Here is a 24,057-nt window from a genome sequence, read left to right as displayed (position 1 = left end):
CGTCGGTGTGACGAAGGCGAATGCACGGGAGAAGGAGAGCAGGGTCAACGTCTTAAACCTGGCTGGCAAATAGGTATTGCCTCCTCGTTAGAAGTACGGTAGTCGTAAAAGTGAGAACGGGCTCCTTGGAAAGAGTCGTCCTCCCTGCGGAGTATGTATTCTTCGTTCGCATGGCGATCGTCAGACCATGTTCGAAGAGGGCGGAACGAATCACTGCGGTGGCAGCAATGAATGGCAATATGACCTGCACCTCCGCAGTTAAAGCATAGTGGACGTCGATCGATTGTGCGCCATGCGTCTGTTCTTCGGAGCTGTGGATGTCTGAGCCTCCCATCTTGCGACGATGTCCATGGTGCTGCTGTGGATGGCTTGTGGCACGTCGGTTGGCTTGGTGGTCAGCTCAGGGTCTGCTTTTGCTGCGGTGACCAAGGGGCCGTTGGCACTGGGCGGTATGGCAGAGCGGTGGTTGTCTAAGCCTCCCATCTTGCGACAATATCCATGGTCCTGCTGTGGACGGCTTGTGGTACGTCGATTGGCTTGGTGGTAGGCTCAGGGTCTGCTCTTGCGGCGGTGACCAAGGGGCCGTTGGCACTGGGCGGTATAGCGACGATATCGCAGATAGTGAACGTCGGAGAGCGTCGGCGTAGCTCATGGGATGGTGCTCGTCATCAGGACCAGCGGTAGAAAATGCGTGGCAGATTTCGTCGTGTATCAGTTCAGCGACGGACGCAACGGGGGTTTGAGCGATTGGAGTCCGGAACTTCTGTAGTTATTTGCGAACTATCTCCCTAAAGAGGCCTCGCAGGGAGCTTTGATTCTTAGGTATGGTGGCAGCATTGATTGAGGCGTTGCTAGACATTCGATCATACAGCCTGCATCATTGATGGAGGGCCCGCTCAATAGCCGTTGCCTCCTTGATAATGTCAACTACGGTACTTGGAGGGTTGGCAGTATCCCGGCGAAAAGTTGCTCTTTAACGCCGCGGATGAGGTAGCTCAACTTCCTATCTTCACTCATGTTCGGGTCAGCTCGACGAAAAAGACGAGTCATATCTTCAGCGAACATAGAAACGCTTTCATTGGACTTTTGAACCCGTAGCTTCAACAGCTGCTGCACATGGTCCCATCGATCGACATTGGCGAACGTGTCGACAAGCTGTTGTCAGAAGTCGCCCCAAGTTAACACCATACCAAATTTTCGCACCGCCGTCAAGGTAGAAAAAGGTGCGTGAGAGCTTTTTTTGTTCAAGCCACAGATTAATCTTGGCAACACGCTCATAGTTCTCAAGCCAGTGGTCATGGGTGCCGCCACTAAAGTGATCGGGAACCAGCGGTTGAAAGATGGTTACTGAAGGCTGTGTCAAAGGGGGGCCTTGGGGCGCTGGTTGCGGACTGGCGTTGGCCATTTGCTGAAGTAATCGGCACCTGCGAGATTCCGTTGAAGGAGTGTACTCTGGCGCGAGGCATACATCAGTCGCCGACTGAACCGGTGTACGGAAGTTGCAATAGGTGGCAATGCGTCCGGGCTATAGGAACGGCTCCCAGCGGGAGTATGGAGCATTAGGCAGGGTTGCGGCCCAGCTCTTCCACCAGTGTCGCGGTACAACGCGAAGAAAAGGCAGATAGACGTTGACACAGCGATTCTCAGCAGCCGAACAGCAAGATCACCTTCTTTGTCTTCGATCAGCCAGAGCTCCACCAGCTGGTGTCCGCCAAATCCCATTATCGTCATTTTTGTCGACCAATACATACGCGTCAATATATATATATATATATATATATATATATATATATATATATATATATATATATATATATATATATATATATATAACGGTTGTCTTAGTTTTATTTCCTACGGTTTCAACCACCGGTCTTCTCTGAGGTTTGTGAAGGCCCAAGTACGCTTGGCCCATTGGACAAACTTCTTCAGTGTATATATATATATATATATATAATGTGTGTGTGTGTGGCACATGTGTGTGCATGCGTGCATGTACTTACTGTGTACATATGCAAGTTGAATTCCCCAAAACAAGATGCAGAACTGCCTGCCTACACTTTTGACACTTCATAATTGAACTACACTTATAATAGAAAACATTGTCTTAAATTTGCTGGCTTCGAATGGCATTATGCAAATAGAATATTTGGAAAGCAGCACAATTAAAGCTGTCGATACAAAATGACAACTTGTTACTATGAATTTACGCAGATTAACAGACGGGCTATATATACCATTGGCACTTTTTAATATGTTTGTGTGTTGTTTTTAATATGTTCACTATGCGATAAGCCTTTCAGAAAGCAATAATTGTTTACTTATGCAAAACTGGCATGATAAAACCGAGTCATCTCTGATATAAATGTTGTAACAACGTTACTTATACTCGTGTTTCTCGTGAAACAATTGGGCGCATGTAGGCTTATATGAGGAACACTGCGCTCTGGATATCGTAGATCGAGACTGCTGACAAAACGAGCGCATGATTTCATCGCGGTTTTGATACTTCTCCTCTCTTCGCCAATAGCAACTTATGATGTAACGCAGCTCAAAGTGCTGCTTGAGTGAGAAGCCAGGCAGATCCGTGCAAATTCCATTTGACTTTTTTTGTGTGGGTCGACAGGCTCTTGAAACAGTGAGTGTATCCACGCAATTTTGGCATGCCTGCATATTCACTCGTGCACCATGGTGCGTCTACTGATAAGCGCTCAGAAACGCAATAAGCGCGCTAAAAACGGGCAATTACATGCTTTTACAGGCTACGGCGTGCGCGCTCCCAATGCAGACGCTCCTGAGATCTTCAGTACCATGAGACAACAGCGCCACCGCTACTGTCACCTGCCGGACAATCAGCCGAGATGTGACGCAGCCGCCTCGTTCGTTTCACCGCCCCCTTCTAGTACACTGTAACTTGACTGTAAACATAAGCTGATGGTAACAGGCTGGTGTAAACAGGCTGATGGTAATGCTGACGATTGTGGAGATTGGTTATGCACAGGAAGCTTACCCTACGAAGCGATTGGGAAGGAACGCGATCGACATTCTCCACTGCCGTCGCACACAAGGACGCTACGGCCTAGTTAGTCGACTCTCTGACACAGCAAAGAAAAGCCGTGCGAAGCTGGCACAGTGTCAGCAGGGAACGAGCTGCCAAGATGGAAGGCGCTCTCGATACCCCCCCCCCCCCCCCCTCCTAAAAGCTGAGGCCAGAGTGTTCAAAGAGCTCCAAGGCCAAGTGGCCAGGTCAGCTCAGCCGCAAGGGGGCGGGCTGATAGTGCAATGTTCAAAAGGTTGGTATCTCCTCGATGGCCCAGACCGAAAAACTAAGACGCGCAACTGAAGAGGCAAAGTTCTCGCCCCTGTTGAGACGAGTCCATGGTCGGCCTTGGTCACACAAAAGTTACAACAGACCAGGAAGAGCCCATTGCTGGGGAGGAGGTATGCAGTCCAGAAGAAACGATCGGGAAAGCACTGCAAGTGGCAGCCAGCACGCTTGAAGTTGAAGGGCACCGGCCTGAGGAAGTAGAAAGATGGGGCCGTGCCAGGCTTGCGTGCGGCAGCCAACTGCGGCCGAAATTGTTGGGATGAGGTCTGGCAGGAACGGCCCGCTAGAACAGCAAGCAGCTAGGAACGGAAGCCAGAGTGACCACGCTCGGGCCAGGGCCAAAGCATCGGTGGATGGCCTAGTCATGAGCGGCTGCCAAGGCCACCAGTTCAATTGGGTAGGATGTTCTTGTCAGGAGGGCAGATGGTAGGGACCAAGCTCCAGCAGAGAAAACAGGGGACAGCAGGCCGCATCGTCAGGAACAGATTGGTGGCACGGGAGAGCCGAGCGCAGGAAGACGACCGGACGATGCATAAACGGCCAGAAATGCCACAGGCATAGCCAACTTGCCCAAAAGAGCGTCTGCCTGACGGTGCTACCCGACAAAGAGGGTGCTTGCCAGATTGAGGCCTTGACAAATCAGAGGGCACTTTCGGCCAAGATGGACCACTTCTAGACGTGTGTCTGCACACTGTAGCGGTTATTCTCTCGTTATTGACATGAGATAGAATTAATTACAGTTACCTGCTATAGTAGGAGAAAGGTCGCTTAAGTGCGTTTCCGCAGCTATAGGTTGTGCCAGTGGCGTAGCATGGGGTCAGCCTTCTCATGGTTTTCCTGGGGTTTGGTGACTGCCTCCCCCACCTGCCAAATGGTTGCTGCAAGCAACAAAATGTTTAAGGTTGGAGACATTAACTAGACCGTCGATTGCTCTCCCCATGACCGCTCTGAAAGAGCACGCGCTCTCCGGCCGTGCCGGCCATGCTGGACTGGCCGTGCTCTCCTTTGGTAGCCAGCCACTTCGACTGCGGGGCTTCTGTATTGTCGGGGTTGAGCTGGGCCAACACAACGGTATCATCACTTTGACAGACTCCTGGGTAGCTATTTATCAGTTCGTTATCAAGAAGGTATGAATTCAGCGTGCCCGCAGCAATACCAGTTTAAGCCCGGCACTCGGCACTAACAGCAATACTAGCTGTGCATTTGCACTAGGCGGGTTCACTGCTACGCTCTAATTCGGAGCTGTCAGCTGTTTGAGCCCATCAATAATTTGCTGACAAAACATATATCGTCCGGCTGTGCCTTCTGTACAGGTCGTCTCTGTTGAAGATATAAGTACCGTCGAAAGTTACGGAAATTACCAGGTATGCATCCTCTCTCAAGGCGGTATGCTTGACAGTGACTTAGCTGTCGGGGTTCGCCCCTTGCGCCCCACTAAGGCTGGAGGCTTCGTAGTCTACTACAGGTGAGATTGCTCTCTGGGGTGGCGGACCGAAGCGTCAGATGCCGGGGCTCGTGTCAAGGTGTGAGCCACGATGTTCGAACTCTCTTTCTGGTAGTGCACAACCAAGTTGTACCGCTGCAAGGTCAACATAAGTGAGGCAGCCCGAGGCCTCACGCAAGCACCTAAGCCAGGTAAGTGTCATATATGTGGTGCGTTTCCGCCACGAATGGCACACCGTTGACGCAGAAGTAATTTATCTGAAAGTAGAGTTATTGCATATGCTACCTTTACCTAAAGGCATAAAGGTAGCATATACAGTAACTCTATGTAGGAGTGGACAGGAGTGCCCCTTGGCATGGCAAGCTTTCCAAAAAGGGTGCCTGCCTGACAGCTTCCCAACAACGGGTTGCTTGCTAGGGTAAAGATAGGATGACACATCAATCCCGAATTAATAGGCTGCTAGTGACAGCCCCTTCTCTACTTCGAGCTCCCAGCTGACTGGCACTCGCTCGCACACCTGAAACGAGGAAGCCATGCTCGTTTTCACAGAAGATTTCTCGTTTGCGTTTCGGTGTTTCCCTCTTTATGTGGTAACCATAACGCCGCAGGCAGGTGTATACTCTATCGGCCTTGCGGGTTTTTCCTGAAGCGCCGCGATTTCGTGATTGCCACACTGTGCTGCATCTTGGGTTAGCAAACCTGTGTTTGTTGACAAACTGCCTCAAGTGCCATTTTTGCGCCGTGTCGGAGAGTCGACGAACCCGGCCGTAGTGTGTTTGTGCGGGCAGTGGGCAGTGGATAACGTCGCGTCCCTTCGCGGTCGCTTCGTATGGTTAAGGCTTCTCGTGTAAATCTAACTCCACATAACTGGCACCAAAGTGGGATCAGGGCGTGCCCTAGCAGGAACGGAACGAGACGCCACAGGGGAAGGCGCTCTCGATTCTTACAAGATGAGCACATGGCCTTGTCGTCGTGCGCACTTTCTTTCTGCGCATTTTCAGGCTTACCAATTTGTTGGTATTGTGAAAGGGCAATTCAATAATACGAGAAGAATAATTTTTTTCTTTAGTGACCCTCTTATTTGTGCATTCATTAAAGATCACTGTTGGATTGTGAGGCATCGCAAAACGACCGTTTCTCGTTTCCTTGGCATGCAATGTTAACACTCTTCAGATACTGCATTCAAGAAACAGGTATAAACAATTTTAGTTATATTTTAAAGTTTATTTTTTACGAGCTGCATCTGCAAGTCAGCCCCACTGCAGCGGGCATTGTCATAATGAGTCAACGCAGTTCTCTGGGTTGTGAACTCAGCGCCCTGCGTGCAACCTAAACTGCAGGACAATTTTTGCACTCGTCATTATTTACGCACAACTGACGGCAGACGACAAAAGCTGCTACTATAATGTAAAGAGTTAATGTCTCCTTGTGAATTAACCCTTCGTCAGGCACAGCCTACTGAAGGTCTAAGTCACTGTGAAGCAGCCCCCTCCATATCGAAACTGCCACTTCTTTTTTTTTTAATGAAAGGTGTGCATGCATTTCGAAGCACCGCAATGTTATAGAATTCTGGAACCAGTATTTCATCAGCCAAGCTGTTAAAGCTAGCAATAAGACTTTTGTTACATAAACAAATCCTGCTGCACCATCACCCCGACAACCACTACAGCTAGCTGTGTGCCACCAGTGTTGTTAAGCCGCATTTGGAATGTGTGTGCGCTTATGAAAATATATATATAGTATTAGGGTGTTGGAAGAAAAACATACTATTTAAAAGGCTGTTTCTCTGGGCTATCTTCTCTCACTTTTCTTCCTTGTTAGTTGCACCCCAAGCCCTTTGTAAAGCAATGCGCTAACTTGCCCAATGTTTCACTCAGCTTAAACTTCGGAATGGCTTATTCTATAGTGACTGTTCTTTGCCTCTTACAGGTACAAACAAATATTTGAAAGTAAGGGCTCCTAGTTTCTGCAGTTTGGGGATGTGACCGCACGGCAGTTAGTTGGCGCGGAGCAATTTACTTCTGGCACTTGTTTCTTCCGTTACTTTTACTTTTTTTTCTTATTCGCTTATGCTCACTTATGAATGTCAACTGTTCCAAATTAAACTGCTAGTATATATATTGCTTATGCGCAGATCTGCTATACTCTACTACAAATGCTACACTGTGTGTACATATGAATAAGTGAGTGATCAACAAGCTTAATGAAGCTCTTGCAGACAAATGTCTTCAAGTAGGACAATACACTTAGGTACGTACGAAAAAAAAAACAAAAGGTTTATTCCATTGAGCTTAGAAACAAATAGGCAGTGTGCCGCATATGTACATGCGCCAAATGTGATCGTCTAGTGGCCAATCTTCAGAAGGCCAGGGTGTCCTTGAGCAGTTTCCGCACAGTGCTGCCCATTGATGGGTTGTTGCAGGGTCCGGATGTGTGGTAGCCAACCTGCGTGTGCCACAAAGAGTTGACATGACGATTGGCTAAGTTTACTTTTTAAAAGAAACAAAGTCATAATCTAGCTCCAAAGACGAAGCAGTAATTACGATGGCAACAATTTGAAATGTTCTATGAAGTATGGTTGGAAGCTAACTCTCTTGGAGCCAATATTACGTAACTCTGCAAAATGGTGGCATAAGGAAACAGGGCTGCTCCAGTGAGTGAACAGTTCTTGTGCTATCTGTCAACTCGACATGAAATATGCGTTCAGGGCATTGTGCAGTAGACCCACAATAAATGAAAATCTGATAATATACACAAACGCAAAATTTCTGGCCAACCGACTATTTTCATCATGTATTTTAAAGCTGCCTAATTCAAAGTGCCCCGTGGTGAAAATTCGGTGAATTCAAACTTTTTTGCTTGTGCATGCCTAGTAATATCTGCTGCATTTCTTGATTCTAGTTGATTGATTTATATATGGGATTTAACGTCTTAAAACCACCATATGATTATGAGAGACGCCGTAGTGGAGGGCTCTGGAAATTTCGACCATTGATTCTAGTTGAATACTCATAGTTTTAAGTCACAAACAGTGGCACATAAAGCCCCCGCCTGGCTACTTAATGACTGAACTGGCCGAAATGCACGCACCAACAGTTGCGTGCTGACTTGGAAAAGGGGCTGGGGGAGAGGCAACCTAACCTTGGTCTATTGCATGAGGAATACTTCCTAATGTCATTTTTGTTGCAGTATACTAGTGTAATGTGGCAAAGCATTCTAAGAATTGGAAGGGGCAACAAGCTGTCAAGGAACACAATACATACTCAAATTCACTCTATTATTATACATATTTTATACTTTATGTATCTTGGTTTTTCGAATGTGTACATTCGACATTGCAGTGTTTGCCTGGTTTTCATAGTGTCACTTTTTTGCTGATTTTATTATGTATTGTATTTGCTTGCCCTCCCTGCTATAGCCCCTTCTAAGGATTGACAGAATGAATAAATGAATAAATTTCATCTCTTATTTTCACTTGTGTACACGCGTTGCATAATACCAGTATAATCGCTTATGTCTAAAAACCTTACTGGCATTCATGCAAGGCTGTATATGACGTTGCTGCGGCACTGGGAAACAATGAAAATCACAACACTAGTTGGTATGTTGCCCAGAGTCACAGTTATGAGAATTTTGATAATTTATCATTTCAATAATTTCAACAAAATACTGAGATCATCTTGAGTTCATATTACTGAGAGTGTACTATACGTAAAAAAGGCAGGAGCCATCGTCTTTCAAGCTAGTAGCTGTTGGTAAAACAGTACTAGTACTAAGCAATGTGCTAATTCCATGTCTGATCACTGAAACAGCAACTTTCTTGCTTTCGGCTGTAGAAGTTTCTAGAAAACTAAAACTAGTTCTTTAAGATGAAGGTCTCGGATATGGCTTTAGGGGAAGTGTAATTTGGAGCTAGTCCTTGTAGAGTGAAGATGCAATAGAGAACTAGGGTCACGAGTCCACCTTTGTTACATGGTTATTGACAGCAGCTTTTCTTATATTTTATTTATTCAAAATGCCTTACAGTTTCATTAAAGGGCATTGAGTAAGGAAGGCATCAGTTTATACATTGCGAAAAAAATACAGACAAAAAGTAAAAATAAAATAAAAAACAATAACAAACAAATGATAAACAACAAGGTGCAACAAAGTTACCTTATACACCGGAATATAAGTGGAGATATTTTCAATAAAATAATAAGCTAAAGTCGCCCGTCGTCTTATATACAAGGAGGATACATAAAACTTGCTGGAGTGGAAGGGGCGCTGTGAGAGTGAAGCCAGCCGCCGCCATCTTGCCAGTGGCAAAAAGCGTGCTCAGCGCCCTCGCGAGCTGCTGATTTCGTCCGTTCTTGTTTCACCTTGTTGGCATGTAAAAACAAATGGTTTACAATGGTTGCCTCTTGCGTCGTTTACGGATGTGCCAACAGGTTGAAAAAAGGTTGTGGCCTCACATTCCACCTGTACGTACACGAAAACGGCTTCGGCATAGCCATTCCGCACTCGCTACTAAAGGGAGTTATAGCTGACGCGATCTAAGCGTGCAAAACATAACAGTCCGGATTTGTTTTACAGGTTTCCTAAAGATCCCGTAACGCGGAGCCTCTGGGAGTGGGCCGTTCGCCGTGAGAAGTAGAATGCGAAAGACTGAGATCACTTCGTTCTGTGCACTTCGCGCCAGAGTGCTTTGACCACCTCTTTGACATTGAAGGGAAGCATGTGAAAGTGGGTTATGAAGTGACATTGAAGGCACTTCAACGTGAAGAAGGGTTGTGGCTCGGAAACAAAGTTACGAAAGTCCACGTCCAATGGGAAAAGCAAGAAAATTAAAGTATGATATGCTGTCTACAACTGATCGAGTGCCTCAATTGCCGACGCTTTGGACTTCTGCGAACGAAAGCTAAAGCCGCTGCAATTCAAGGGTGCCAGCACAGGATCTATGTTTATTAGAACTTTTGATCGCTTGTTTGACATCTTAAACTCCAGGAACCCGCTGGCAAGGTCGTACAAAGCGCCCCTTTGGCAGGGAAACGCGGCATTCTGGAAGTTGTTTTTTGCGGAGACTCGAGCGTACATAAACGGGCTGAGAGATACGGCAGTGAAAGAAGGACTGAAAAAAAAAAAAACGGATTCATTGGTTTTTGGATACGCATGGCAAGCACGGAAAGAATGTTTGACAGACTTGTCAGCCAGGGTCAGCTGAAATACTTACTGACACACAAACTCAATCAAGACTATGCCGAAAACTTCTTTTCGCGCCCCTTATCATCATGAAACTTCTTTGAATCAATACGTGGATGATGCGGCCATAACAACAACCCAACAGCTTAGAAGTTTATGGCTGCATACAAGCGTCTATTGGTTCAGACGGAAGTCACGTCTTCAAGTTCTGGACACTGCTCCCTAGATGTTCTCTCCGTATTGAATGCGGCGACTCCTGCAGTTATGGTAGATCCAAGAAGCAATCTCACTGACATGCGCAAGGCCCCAGTCCTGCAGCCCGATGACCACGACAATACGCATCGCATTGACTACGGCCCGAAAGCTTTTCTGTTTTTGTCGGTTCCGTGGTGTCATACATAGCAGGCTTCATTGTTCGACAGGTCGAACTGCAACTACCTGTGAAGAGTGCATAGCAGCCATGCACTCAGATGAGCTGACACCTTTAATTAAATGTAAGAGGCGAGGTGGTCTTGTTTCACTGTCGCGAGATGTCATTAGCCCCTGTAAAGAAGTCGAGGATTGAGGCGGCTACAGGCTGAATGTGATTCCATCACAACGGTGAGGTCAAGAGCAAAACAGCTCATCCTGAAAGTTCTATGAGCTTCCTCCGAGTAAAACTGGTTCCATAAACTAGAGCAACACGTCCCAGACTTTGATACGTTTGATAATCAGGCGTACAGTTTGTGCAGGCAAATTGCCGAACAATACGTAAAAGTGAGGATACAACACATGACGAAGGAAAAAAAAAAAAAAACGAAAATCGGTCAAAAGTAAGGTGGGACCACTTTTGACAAGGGCAATAATTTTCAGCTACCAGTAGGGCACTTATGTTTTCGATGAAGTGTTTGCTTATAGGCATCGCTATTTAATGCATATGCACTTTAATTGAGTTCTCTACATGCCACTTGGCTGCGTACAAGTCGCAATAAACATTTACAACCAGAATTACTTGTTTTCGTTGCTCAATAAACACACGAGTCACTTCACCCGCAGCGCGATGAAGCATAAATTTGAAGCGCTCGGCTCTTTTCTGCCACTGGCAACATGGCCGCCGCATGCTCGGCGCGGCTTCACTCTCTCCCGCAGCGGCGCATAGGCGGCTTCCACTCCAGCAAGTTTTATGTATCCTCCTTGCTTATATAGCGGTGTCTAGCCGAAAGTACGCTGCTGTCTGGCAACATGTGGCTTGCATATGCTTGACAAGCTAGACGCGGCCATATCCGCATCCAAACCTAATCGCAGGCTGTTTCTTTTTTCTTCGTCTGTTTTCTTTGTGTTCGTGATTTGCTTCCAATCTGTTCTGCGTTTTCGCTCCGCTTGACATTGTCCTGCATTTTTAGTAGTCTTTTTTTTTTTTTTTTCGTTCACTGAATATGAGTAGCGGTGCGAGGAGGCAGTACTCATCTGCGTTTAAACTAGGTGCTGTTGAGTTCGCAGAAGCGAACGGGAATATAGCTGCTCAGCGCCGCTTTGATGTATCAGAAAAAAGCGTGTGCTATTAGAGGGCGCAGAAATGGAAGCTGCAGATGTGGAATCCTTGAAAAATGTCGTTTCGTGGACGAAGTGCCGTTCATCCGCAGCTGGAGGATAATCTAGTGGACTTTGTGCGGGAAGTTCGTGCGCGCTCGCTGCCAATGACCGTGGATACCATCCGCAAAAAAGCCGTAGAACTCGCTCAAGAAGCTGGGCTCACCAGAGAAGAGTTTCGTGCACGAAACTCTTGGGTGCATCGATTTATGCGACGCAAAAAATTTTTTCTCAGGGCGGCGCACATCCATCAGTCAAAAGTTGCCGGAGGAGTTCGAGGACAAGCTTATAAACTTTCAGCACTTCGTGAACTGGCTTCGGGAGCAGAACGACTACATGATGGGGCAGATTAGCAACGCCGATGAGACCCCCGTGTGGTTTGACATGTCTTCGTTGATCACGATCACGCAGCGCGGCGCCAAGGATGTGAAGCTGTTGTCCACTGGCAACGAGCACTCGCGCTTCACCGTCATGCTGACATGCACGGCAGATGGTTGAAAGTTTCCGCCCTTCATCATTTTCAAACGCAAGACAATGCCGAAGGAAGCGTACCCGTCCGGTGTTGTCGTTCGCGTCAACAAAAAAGGATACATGGGCGAGGCCATGATGCTCGAATGGATACGAGTGGTGTGGAACCGACGGCCAGGTGCACTGCTGCGTCTTCGCAGCATTCTGGTGTTGGATGCGTTTTGTGGCCGCTTAACCGACGCAGTGAAATGCGCACTCGGCGACGGGAAAACGAACCTCGCCGTGATACCAGGTGGTATCATGTCCACCCTCCAGCCGCTCGACGTTGTGCTAAACAAGCCGTTCAAGGACCGAGTAGAGTGGATGTCCGGCGACAAACCCAAGACACTGACGGGCCGCCTACAAAGGCCCCCGCTTGCGACTGTTTGCGGCTGGGTGCTTTCCGCCTGGCATTCCTTGCCGGATTCCATGGTGGAAAATGCTTTCAAGAAATGTTGCATCAGCAACTCGCTGCATGGCACTGAAGACGACGCACTGTGGGAGGCAGCCAGCGACAATCTCTCGTCTTCAGAAGACAGTGGTGCTTCGTCGGATGAATAGGAGCAGTTGTGATGGTGGTAGAGGGGAGCTCCAACGATCGGGGTGCGGTGCGCCCAATTCACAAATAAATGTGGTTCGGCAGTTTTGGGTTTATCTTCCTTTTTTTTTTTTTCGGTAACCTATATTCCCACTCAAGCTATAGTCCTGTTTATACAGTATGCAATAGTAAAATGCAACAAAATAAGGTTATCACAAAAATTCACAGCATATCCACGGGGTGAATGTGGATGAGTGGGCGAAGCTCTTGAGGGGAAATCATCGGTAAAACCGTGACTGCTCAGTGAAAGTTCGCCCACTACATCATCAAGAAAGACGTGACAAACACTGTGTGTGTATATGTATGGCAGGGTCCTCGCGCCGTTGCCGTGACGCTTGGGCCTCTCGTTCTTGAACGCTGGGATCTTGGCAGCGGCGTCCCACACCTTCACGGAGCGCTTCTGCCTCGCGGTCTCGCACATCGCATCGAGCACGCGCTGCTGCCGCCTTGCGCGCTCGCCGCTCTGCAGCCTTATCCATCGGGCAGCTCCGAGCGCACACCAACAGCGAACGAATTTTATTACATTGCTCCCCTCCATATAGTAAACAATCGAAGAACTAAACTAGGGGTAGCCATGCCATCTAGTAAACAATGCAAGAACTAAACTAGAGGTGGCTACATATATACGCCGACAATGAACAGACCTACGCTTTAAGGAGCTTTGCCCCTAAAAGATTCATGATTACCGATGGATACGATGTGATCTGGAAGGCCGTCCCAATGTGCTATGGCTCGAGGCAATGGCAATGAGTGAAACGCCAGTGAGTGACCATGAATGGGCACGAAACTACGTGCGATGTAAATGCGTTGCACAGTGCACAGAAGGACATGAAGCGGCAAACAATAGCATTTGTTACTGTAGATGTACCTGTAGATATATCAGGTGACATGAATGCAAGGTCTTCTTTTATTAGGGTGATGCTTGAATGATAGTCGTAGCTACCAGCTACGAATCTCGCTGCCCTATTCTGGATGGCTTCCAAAGTACAAACTTAGGTAATCTTGATGCGGTGACCATGTGGATGATGCGTACTGTAATTGTGGATCAACGTAAGATAGATATGATAATGCATGTACGATAGAAGGAGCATTGCGCAAGCTTCTGCGCAGATAGCCGAGAGACTGGGAGTCTTTTGAAGAGGCAGCTGCTATGTGCGTAGTTCAAGATAAGTCTGATGAAAGGTAAACACCAAGATATTTGTACGATGGTGTGGCTGAAACAACAGGGTTATCAATAGTATAGAAAACGGATAAGTAGCACTTTCTAGTGAACAAGATTAACTTGCATTTAAAATTATTAAGAGACATCTGCCAAGTTTCGCACCACCTGTAGGTTAGATTAAGGTCATTTCGGAGAGCAAAATGATCGTCAGTAGACTGCGGTAGATGACGCAATAATTCGAAAACAACATAGTTGAGGATGAAAGGTAAGTGCGCAAGTTGTTAATGTATATTAAAAAGAGTAATAGACCCAGTACACTGCCTTAGGGAACACCAGATGCGACGTTGTAAATGTTAGATGAAGTGTCGTTAACCACCGTGTGCAGTCAAGCCCACTTATAAAGAACCTGAGCGTGACGCGGCATCCCGAAGTTTGTAGTAAATGAAACGCAGCTTTTAAAGAAAGTTGCGAGTGAAAACACAAACTTTTTTTGCCCCAAAAAGTTCGTGACGCACGTGTTTCGAAGAACAGAAGCGATAAGGGCGGTCTCGAGCACATTTAAAACAGCAGGGTGCTCATTCGCCGAAACCCGTGGCATAAGCTGCATGAGGCACTGGCTCCAAAGTTTCGTCGTTCTCGCAATCCGATTCCTCCAAATCACTCGCCACATACTTCATTCACTATGCCCTAATCCGTGCAGAGTTCCGCAGTGTCGGCATCATCATCAGTCGTAATTAAACCATGGCAACAGATGTCCCACCCACTCTCCCCGGTCGGAGTCGATGAAGCGCCGCCACAAATCGCCGCCGCAGTGATCCTGTTCGCGCTCGGAATCAGGCCCGATGTCGACGAAGCCGGCCTCGCGAAAACAGTTTCGCGTACATGTAGCCCTCACCGCCGCCCACAAAATATTCACCATCTCCACAGCTGAATACCGAGACGCCCGAAGCGGCAAGTTGGCTGCCAGATGGCCAACAGCTATGAGCAAGCGCTCCGCGTTGCAGAGCGCGGATTACGCTCAAGTCAAGCGGTCATATTTTCTACGTTTTGTTAGTGGCACGAAAAAGCGTGCTAGTCCCGCTGTCGGCCATCATGACCACACACGCACACCAAGAGCGAGCAAGACGCGCACACGCGTGGAACAGCTCTGGGCGCGTTTCCAGTCAGAAAACGAAACTAATTGAGCCAGCGTGGCGGGCGTCGTGGAGCGGTGGAGATGGGCGAAGGGGTTGTGATCGAGAGAGGAGAGCAGACTTGCGAGAGAAGGGCAAGGAGTTGCGATAAAGAGAGGGGAGGATGCGGCGGGAGGGCGACCTTGAAAACCAAAACACACAAGAAGGAGGCAGGTTGGGTAGCTTGCTTGAAAGGTCCGGGAAGCTCGCATGTAGAAAAACTTGGAAAGAGTGCGTGACCGCCTGAATCGGTGCGTGCGGCGGTGTTCGAAGAATCGGCGGCCGTGGTCGAAAAATCTTTTCGTTGTGCTGGCAGGTTTGTGTGGCCTCACGAAGTTCAATATTTCGCGATTCGTTTCGCGCAAATTAACAGCCGTTTTCGCACTTTTGCGGTGCACGCGCGCGGAAGGCATGCTGAGTTGAGTGCGAAGTGAGCGAGAATAAGTCCTAAACACGAAACAAATCGCAAATTACCAGAGTCGGTGGGGTAGCATACGCGCATGCACTAGACGCAGACTATCGGATACAGTCGGTGGCCGATGATGTTGGCAAATGGTCTGGTCACTTCAGGCCGGCGACGCCAACGACAGTACCAGCCATCAAAACAAGGTAGATGGCCGACCGGTCTTCAAAAGATTGGTGGCAGTGTGAAAAGACGGGCGTCGTCTGTCGATGCGGGGTGTTCAGAGTAGCTGGGGGACAAAGGACGGAGGGGTGCATAACAAAAAGCGGTCGGGGAGAGTGGCAACTAGAGGGGCGCGGAGACAGGGTCGGCATTTAACAATAAGAATGTATGGGCACCTCGCCGATGCCTGATCGGTGGTCGAAACTGGTTTCCCGAGAAGTCGGCAGATCGCTGACTCCGTTCGCTGTAACCGATCAGCGGCGCTCGGAGACGTTCGATGTAAGTGCAATTTTGTGCCATTGAACCAATGTATATTTTCACGGTCAAGCGGATATTGTTCGTTTTAAGCGAAAGTTCGTTTTAAGTGGGGCTGTTATATGTGGGCTCGACTGTATTGCTGACGGGATGACAAGAAGTTGCGTATTCAAGACAGTGCTAATGAATTGATACGGAGAGACGACATTTTGGAGATTGAACAACCATGAAGGACAGTATCAAAAGCTTTGGTAAAATCGAGAAAGAGGCAATTGGTTTGATTGTTACTGTTCATAAGTAAGTTCTTATATGTATGAAAGAGAACCGAGGCATGCATAGCACTACGTGTGTTGTCATCCTTATCTGTTGTGCATTTTGGTGTGCTGTGCATCTACATCAAGACAAAATGTGCCAACTTGGAACGACCACATTTTCCAACTTCCCCACGTGCTGAAATTCCTCCACCATGATAATTTTAAGGGTGCCACTTGCCTGCGAAATTGTGAATATTGTTTGCAGCTGACCAAAACAAAAGAAAAAAATTACATCATCTCTCACTAAAAAGGACCATGAGGCAATGCGAAGCAGCACTGGGGGACGCACACTGCATCTCTTACACAGCCATTTACGCAGGTCCGAACGCGCCAGCGCATGCCAGAGCGTTTGGACCAGGATACGTGTTGGTTCATCGCGCTTCTGCAGAATCTCGTTTCTCAATGCCATCCCATGATTGCCAAGAGAGTGTAAGGGAGAAATGCCACAGTATCTTGCCCAGCTCCTTACGCAGGCTTGATCGCGCTAGCGCGTGAGCCATTCTGGCAGTGCTTGGGCCAGCGGTTGCATGTACACAGTGAAGGGCGGTCACGCACACTAGATTCAATTCTGTCATAAGCTGCTTCGCATCTAAAACACTTCTGCTTTTGGAAAGCTACACGGTGCGGTACGTGCCTTGAAATGATACGGCTGGACGTCTGAGAAGCGGGTGTCAAACACGAGCTCCACGTCAGGCTCACTGGGCACCCGGGGCAGGTACTGGTGCCGGTTGATGGAGGCTGCCACTGCAATCACCTTCTCAGCCAGCTGCTCACCCAGCTGGGCACGCTGCCGCTGCCGCTCTGCAAATGCAATTGCGCTGCACCTGGCAACAATGCTAAGGACAACAAAGCTGACTCAAATTCGCTCTAGGGCATCAGGGGTCAAAATGGGGATCACTATCCTGCACCCCCATGACTTTTGCTATGTTGCAGAAATAATGCAGATGTCACTCAACAAAACCAACCGAAAAGCAAGTTAGTGCTCCACATCTTAAAGGGCCCTTATATACCATCCAGAGGTCTAAATTTAGTTGTGGTATTGTAGATGTGCACAATCTACAACAAACAAGTCGCCGTGAAAATTTCTCGAAACGGTGCCAGCAGAGTTCACGGGTTTATAGATCAAAATGCGGCGATTGCTCGTTTTGCTCTCTGCTTCGCCAGCCTCTGTTAGTTGTTCTCCTCTCCAAAGGCTGCTTTACCCTACTCAATCAATGCCCCTCTTAATCTCATGTGGTGCACGTACGTCAACACACTCTTGAAACAGTGTCCACTTTCAGTCACCATGACTCTAACAACTGTGTGCTTCTTGGCTACCCACTGATGTTGACTGAGTTCATGCAGCTTATCAGACTGCTAGGTATGAGTGTGTTGGTGTGTTACCAATTTGGCACTTGCATTACGTGCCAAAGATGACAATTCGTAAACACGCACACGTGGGCAACACGAAGATGAATAGCAAGGAGTGCAGCTAGCCGCTTGCATGCTAATCAGAAGTTGTAGGTTCTTGTTCAACAGGGTTCGTGCTCGTTTACATGGCGAAAATTCGGGGGTTTTAAGGACTTTTCAGGTATGTATGTGAGCTTACAAAGACCACAATGTCTGTTAGAAACCCATGTTAACACATATTCAGCCGAGGATGGAGGCTTGCAATAATTAAAATTTGTCAGAAAAGGGTGAAATCGCTAGAGCTGACATAAAAAACATAGCTGCAATGAGTTTCTTTCTAGACAAATTTCAATCATAGTTGCGTAGATAATCACTTTTAGTATGGCACAAGATGCAAACTGTTACTCAGGTAGCAAAGACAAGGAACACTTATTATGCAACACATGCGATGCCTCATTGCATATCCTGAATTTTCATATCAGCGTCGACTATCTGCTGCTGCGTGATCTTGGTTGTCTTTCTAAGGCTGTTTGACTTGATGATTCACATCAGGTTGCTAGTTGCCTCTGCCTGTTACAAATGCGATAGCGCTGGCGACATTGAATTTTTTTCTTCTCCTTCTTTTTTTCGGCTCTTTTCAGAGCCAACTAAATGATGCATCTGCTGAATTGCAATGAAAACCCTGTGCCCCTGCCGTGACCCTCTCCTTCAGCGAAATATACCTATTAAATAGTGTGTTTTCACTTGCATTCAGTTTACCGGACTGCCCATTTTTCCGGACGTTTTCGCGGTCCGTTGAGGGTCCAGGAAATCAAACATTAATTGTATAGCCAAGTTGCATCTTACAAAAAAATTAGTTTGTTATATACGAAAATTCTCGATACATACAGGTATAACGCTAACTCTGTATCTATTGCAAGAATATTTATTTACTTCGTTATAATCCTTAATTAATTATATCCCTCTTTGTTAAATCAAGGTTTTAGTGAACTATTTACAAGATGTTTAAAAATCATTTGATGCCACACACAAGCAAGATGCCCTCTGGAAGCCAGTCTTTGCTCAACTGAATCCAACACTTTCTTCCAGTGCTTTATGCCTGCCATTGTCAATCAACTCTGTTGATACAGAAAGATCATTCAGGCAACAACAATGTGTCCTACAAGTATCACTCACTTGGTGAACAAAGTACAAAGCATCACCTGAGCCACAGCAGCTTCCTCCAACTTAAATTTAGTACAAGCACATTTGGGAGCTGAAAGCATTCAGTAAATAAATTTATACAGAACCTGAATTGGTTTCAATGTTAATAATAATAATAATAATAATAATAATAATAATAATAATAATAATAATAATAATAATAATAACTGTTGTGGTTTTACATTTCAAAACCACAGCATCATTTGTGCTCATTACAGTGCTTATTTGGGCCGATTGGTACATGTTAGCAGCATCTTGTGTCATCTGTCTTTGTCTTGTAGTTCGCACCGTTTCTCGTTTCTTTGCATAATATGGTCATGAGAGTCACTGTAGTGGAGAGCCCCACAAGTTTCTGCTACCTAGTGTTCTTTGAAGCACGCCCAACTCTAAGATTGCAAACCTCCAACATTTCCCTTTCAAATAAATGGAGCCACCACGGCCAGAATTCAATTCTTTAACCTGCAGGTCCATATATATATATATATATATATATATATATATATATATATATATATATATATATATATATATATATATATATATACATATATTGTTACGGATGTGATGGGTTTATTTTCAATGAAAAATGTCAGCGCTCTACCGTCACTGCCGAATCACCATCGCTCGAGCGCGTCCGATCTCTTCTTCTTCCTCGCTCTTTCAGTCCGCGTTACATTTCCCTCCGGGCCAGACGAAGCTCACCGAGCGAGTAGGAGCGATCGGTTGTTGTAGGGCTTCAATCGGGCAATGTGCACAATTTGCGTCTTGCGCGAACGCCGGTTCTGAGCTATCACTCTCGCGACAGCGTAAGTGATGTCACTTAAGCACTGAGTAACGACAAACGGTCCTGAGTACTTAGAAAGAAACTTCTGGCAAAGTCCCTTTTTTCGTACAGGCGTCCACAGCCAGACCAAATCACCTGTAGCGAAAGTCACGGGTGGGTGTTTTGCGTCGTAACGGTCTTTCGCGCGAGCGTGGGCGGAAAGAGTTCGGAGCCGAGCAAGTCGACGAGCTTCTTCGGCGCGACACAAAGTCTGTGCGAGACTGGCGTTTTCGTTCGTCGAAAATGGAAGTATGGTGTCAAGGAAACTTTGCGGATGACGAGCATAGAGAAGAAAGAAAGGCGTATAACCTGTGACTTCGTGTTTAGCGGTATTAAAGGCGTATGTAACAAAAGGTAATACGGCATCCCAGTTCTTGTGATCCGCTGCGACGTACATTGAAAGCATGTTGATGATGGTATGATTGGTGTGCTCAGTGAGGCCGTTGGTCTGAGGGTGGTATGGTGTGGAATGGCGATACTGACACCCACAAAGCCGTAGCAACTCTTCGACAACGTCAGCGGTAAACTGACGGCCGCGATCACTTATCACCACACGAGGAGCCCCGTGACGAAGTATGATCGAGTGTAGGAGAAACCATGACACATCAGATGATGTGGCTGAAGCAACCGCCATCGTTTCAGTATACCGCGTCAGGTAATCTACGCACACAATAATCCAGCGGCGGCCGGTGGTAGACTTGGGGAAAGGGCCCAGTAAATCTATGCCGACTTTTTCGAATGGTGATGTCGGTGGCTTAACCGGCTGCAGTGGGCCGGCCGATGGTGTGGTAGGTTGTTTGTGGCGTTGGCAGACATCACACCTTGCGATGTAGTGCTTGGTGGTCTTCCAGAGTCGAGGCCAGTAAAAACGTTGTCGGATACGGTGAAGCGTTCGGGCAAATCCAAGGTGCCCAGACATGATGTCATCGTGCATGGCTTGGAATACCGCAAGACGCAGGCATTCTGGCACGACGAGTAGTAGTGTGGAACCATGGCTGGAGTAATTCTTGCGATATAGTAGGGCGTCATGAATCACAAATGGCGTGGCGCGTTTAGAGCTACGAGCCACATCAATCATTGGTTTCAGCGAAGGGTCACGCTGTTGTTCGTGACGAAAGACATCCAAATTTGGGAAGTTGGATGAGATTGCGGCCAGGTAGTTGTCAAAATCATCATCATCAGCATCCACAGTTGGAGATGTAAGACGAGATAAGCAGTCGGCATCTGCGTGACATCGACCGCTCTTGTAGGTCACAGAATAATTATATTCTTGAAGCCGTAAGGCCCAGCGAGCCAACCGACCAGCTGGTTCACGTAGTCCGACAAGCCAACAAAGCGAATGATGATCTGTGACGATCTTGAACTGCCGGCCGTACAAATAAGGTCTGAACTTTTGGACGGCAAAAACAACTGCAAGACATTCCAGTTCGGTGACCGTATAATTCCTCTCCGCCTTAGTCAAAGTACGACTTGCATACGCCACGACGTGCTGCCGGCTATCGTGATACTGAACTAGCACGGCACCAACTCCGATACCACTAGCATCTGTATGCAGTTCCGTGAGTGCCTCCGGGTCGAAATGGCGCAAGAGGGGCCCGGAAGTAAGCAAATACTTCAGCTGCTCGAAAGCAGCCTCACACTCAATGGTCCATCGAAATGGAGTGTTTTTGCGGAGCAACTCTGTCAGGGGATGAGCAAGCTGGGCGAAGTCTTTGATAAACCGACGAAAATAAGAACACAGGCCCACGAAGCTACGTAGATCCTTCAAAGACGTCGGTTGCTTGAAGTCTCGGACAGTACTGATTTTGTGTGGGTCTGGTCGTATACCGTCCTTGTTACAGTTGAATAAAAGGATAGGTGGATTTATTTACAGGGTGAGGATGAAGCTCGGCAGTCGCAGTAAAGATGGAGTCCTCAGGCCGCACCAGACAACGTCGTCTTCCTATTCTACTTACCCGGCACATACTACAGCCCGGCTCATACCGTAGCAATCCCTGGTTCACAGACGAAGACCGCTGGGCGAGTTTAAGTCACTGGAGGGATGAAACTTCTTGAGGCGAGCCACGTGCACCAACTGCATTCGATTCGACTGACGAGAAGGTGTCGTCAAGCGTGCCACAACGTACGTCAAGTCAGTCAAGTGATCTACAATGACGTAGGGGCCTGTGTAATGCGGTAAAAACTTCTGACATAAACCAGGTTTTCGTTGGGGGGTCCACAACCACACGAATTCACCTTTGCAAAATGAAATGGCATCATGGCGTCGATCGTACCGTTGCTTGAAGCGATCTTGTGATGCCAGTGTGCGCAAGCGAGCGATTTGGCGGGCTTCTTCAGCCCGGCACAATGTTTCAGCCACGGACTCATCGGTATGGAGCTTAAATGGGAGGATTGTATCAAGGGAGCTGCGTGGTGATCGAGCGTAAAGCAGGTAGAAGGGCGTGAAGTCCGTAGTCTCGTGCTTCGCTGTATTGTATGCGTAAGTAATAAATGGTAAGATCTCATCCCAGTTTTTGTGATTGGGTGTGTCGTACATAGCGAGCATGTTAGTAAGAGTTCGATTGGTGCGTTATACAAGACCATTCGTCTGGGGATGGTATGGTGTCGAATGTCTGAACTGTGAAGTACAGAGGCAAAGGAATTCTTCCACAGCGTCCGCGATGAATTGGCGACCACGGTCACTGATGATTACTTGAGGTGGACCATGGCGAAGAACAACGGAGCGTAACAAAAAGGCAGTGACGCCATTAGCTGTAGAAGATGGCATCGCAGCGGTTTCGGTGTATCTGGTAAGGTGGTCGACGCGCACTATTATCCAGCGGTTGTTGTTCGAAGATCGCGAAAACGGGCCCAATAGGTCGATGCCCACTTGCTCGAAAGGCGTAGTAGGCGGTTCTACGGGGTGAAGAAGGCCGTGCGGCGCACTGGTAGGTCGTTTGTGACACTGGCAGTTCTCGCAGCTCGAGACGTATTGTTTCGTAAAATCTCGCATTCGAGGCCACTAAAAAAGCTGCTGCATTCGATGCAGGGTGCGAATGAACCCAAGGTGTCCTGACGTTGGATCATCGTGCATAGTACGGAAAACGTCGCATCGAAGACTTTGAAGTACAACCAGTAAATAAGCTGCGCAGGTTGATGAGTAATTCGTTTTGCACAACAGTCCATCACGAATGTGAAAGCGACCACTGCCTTTGAGATTTCGAGCGTAAAGGAACAAAGGGTCTAAAGATAAATCATTCAATTGTTCTCGATTGAAGATATTGGCGTGAGGAAACGTGTGAGAGACCGCAGAAAAACAGACGTCGAAGGTATCTGCACTGTCCTCCGTCCTAGTCATAGGCAGGCGAGAAAGGCAATCAGCGTCCGAATGACATCGTCCACTTCTGTACGAAATGCTGAAGTTAAATTCTTGAAGGCATGAAGCCCATCAAGCAAGGCCGCCAGAAGGGTCTCGGAGGGTAACAAGCCAACATAATGAATGATGGTCTGTCACAATCGTGAATGGACGATCGTAGAGGTAACATTGAAACTTCTGAATGGCGAATACAGCCGCTAAACATTCTTGCTCTGTCACCGTATAATTAATTTCAGCCTTGCTTAGAGATCGACTTGTATAAGCAACAACATGCTCTGCATTATCATGGCGCTGAACAAGCACACCTCCGATGCCAATTCCACTTGTGTCACTGTGCACTTCTGTAGGAGCAGAAGAATCGAAATGACGGGGAATAGGCTCAGATGTCAGTAGAAGTTTCAGTTCAGAAAATGCGGCATCACAATCAGGTGTCCATTCGAATGGGCTGTCTTTTCGCAACAAGCTAGTCAGTGGGTGTACTACGTCCGCGAATCGGGGCACAAAGCGGCGAAAGTAGGAACATAGGCCCAAGAAGCTGCGAAGTTCCTTCAGTGTCTGGGGTGGTTTGAATGTGCCGACTGCTTCGATTTTGCGGGGATCCGGCCTGACACCATCTTTGTCAACTAGGTGACCGAGGAGTAAAGCTTGTCGTTTACCAAACTGGCACTTCTTAGAGTTCAAAATCAAGCCAGCCTTTCCGACACAGTCTAAAACGAGGCTTAAACCGACGTTGTGCTCTTCGAAGGTACGCCCAAAAATGACGACGTCATCCAAGTAGCATAAGCACACCTCCCATTTAAGACCACGAAGGACAGAGTCCATAAACCTTTCAAAAGTGGCGGGGGCGTTGCAAAGCCCAAACGGCATCACATTGAATTGGTACAGTCCATCAGGCGTCACGAATGCGGTCTTTTCCTTGTCTGAAGGGTGCATAGGTATCTGCCAATATCCTGATTGTAGGTCTATTGAAGAAAAATACAAAGCCGAGTGTAAGCAGTCAATAACATCGTAAATCCTAGGCAGCGGATATACATCTTTTTTGGTCACAGCGTTGAGTATTCTGTAATTAACGCAGAACCGCCAGGCACCATCTTTCTTCTTAACCAAGATGACCGGTGCTGCCTACGGGTTG

At 47.4% G+C, this 24,057-nt stretch overlaps 1 protein-coding gene and 1 long non-coding RNA gene across 3 annotated transcripts in view; one reads left to right on the top strand and one right to left on the bottom strand.

Annotated features, from left to right (window-relative positions):
- The window catches only part of LOC142785277 (uncharacterized), a 31,836-nt gene that overhangs the window by 2,972 nt on the left and 4,807 nt on the right, over positions 1–24,057 (top strand). The gene's annotated exons all lie outside the window — the stretch shown is intronic.
- Positions 7,024–24,057, bottom strand: part of LOC142785276 (autophagy-related protein 101-like) — a 38,569-nt gene continuing 21,535 nt past the window's right edge. For both annotated transcript variants that reach the window (XM_075883719.1, XM_075883720.1), the window contains exons 6-7: positions 16,790–16,956; positions 7,024–7,217 (exon numbers count right to left, since the gene is read on the bottom strand). In XM_075883719.1, the coding sequence (XP_075739834.1) occupies positions 7,131–7,217; positions 16,790–16,956 (254 nt within the window). In that variant the 3' untranslated portion in view covers positions 7,024–7,130. The remainder of the gene's footprint in view (positions 7,218–16,789; positions 16,957–24,057) is intronic.

Source organism: Rhipicephalus microplus, unplaced genomic scaffold, assembly GCF_043290135.1.
Source record: "Rhipicephalus microplus isolate Deutch F79 unplaced genomic scaffold, USDA_Rmic scaffold_20, whole genome shotgun sequence".
Lineage (NCBI taxonomy): Eukaryota > Metazoa > Arthropoda > Arachnida > Ixodida > Ixodidae > Rhipicephalus > Rhipicephalus microplus.
Note: the sequence above shows the minus strand (reverse complement) of the source record. Positions and strands in the feature narration are given on the sequence as shown.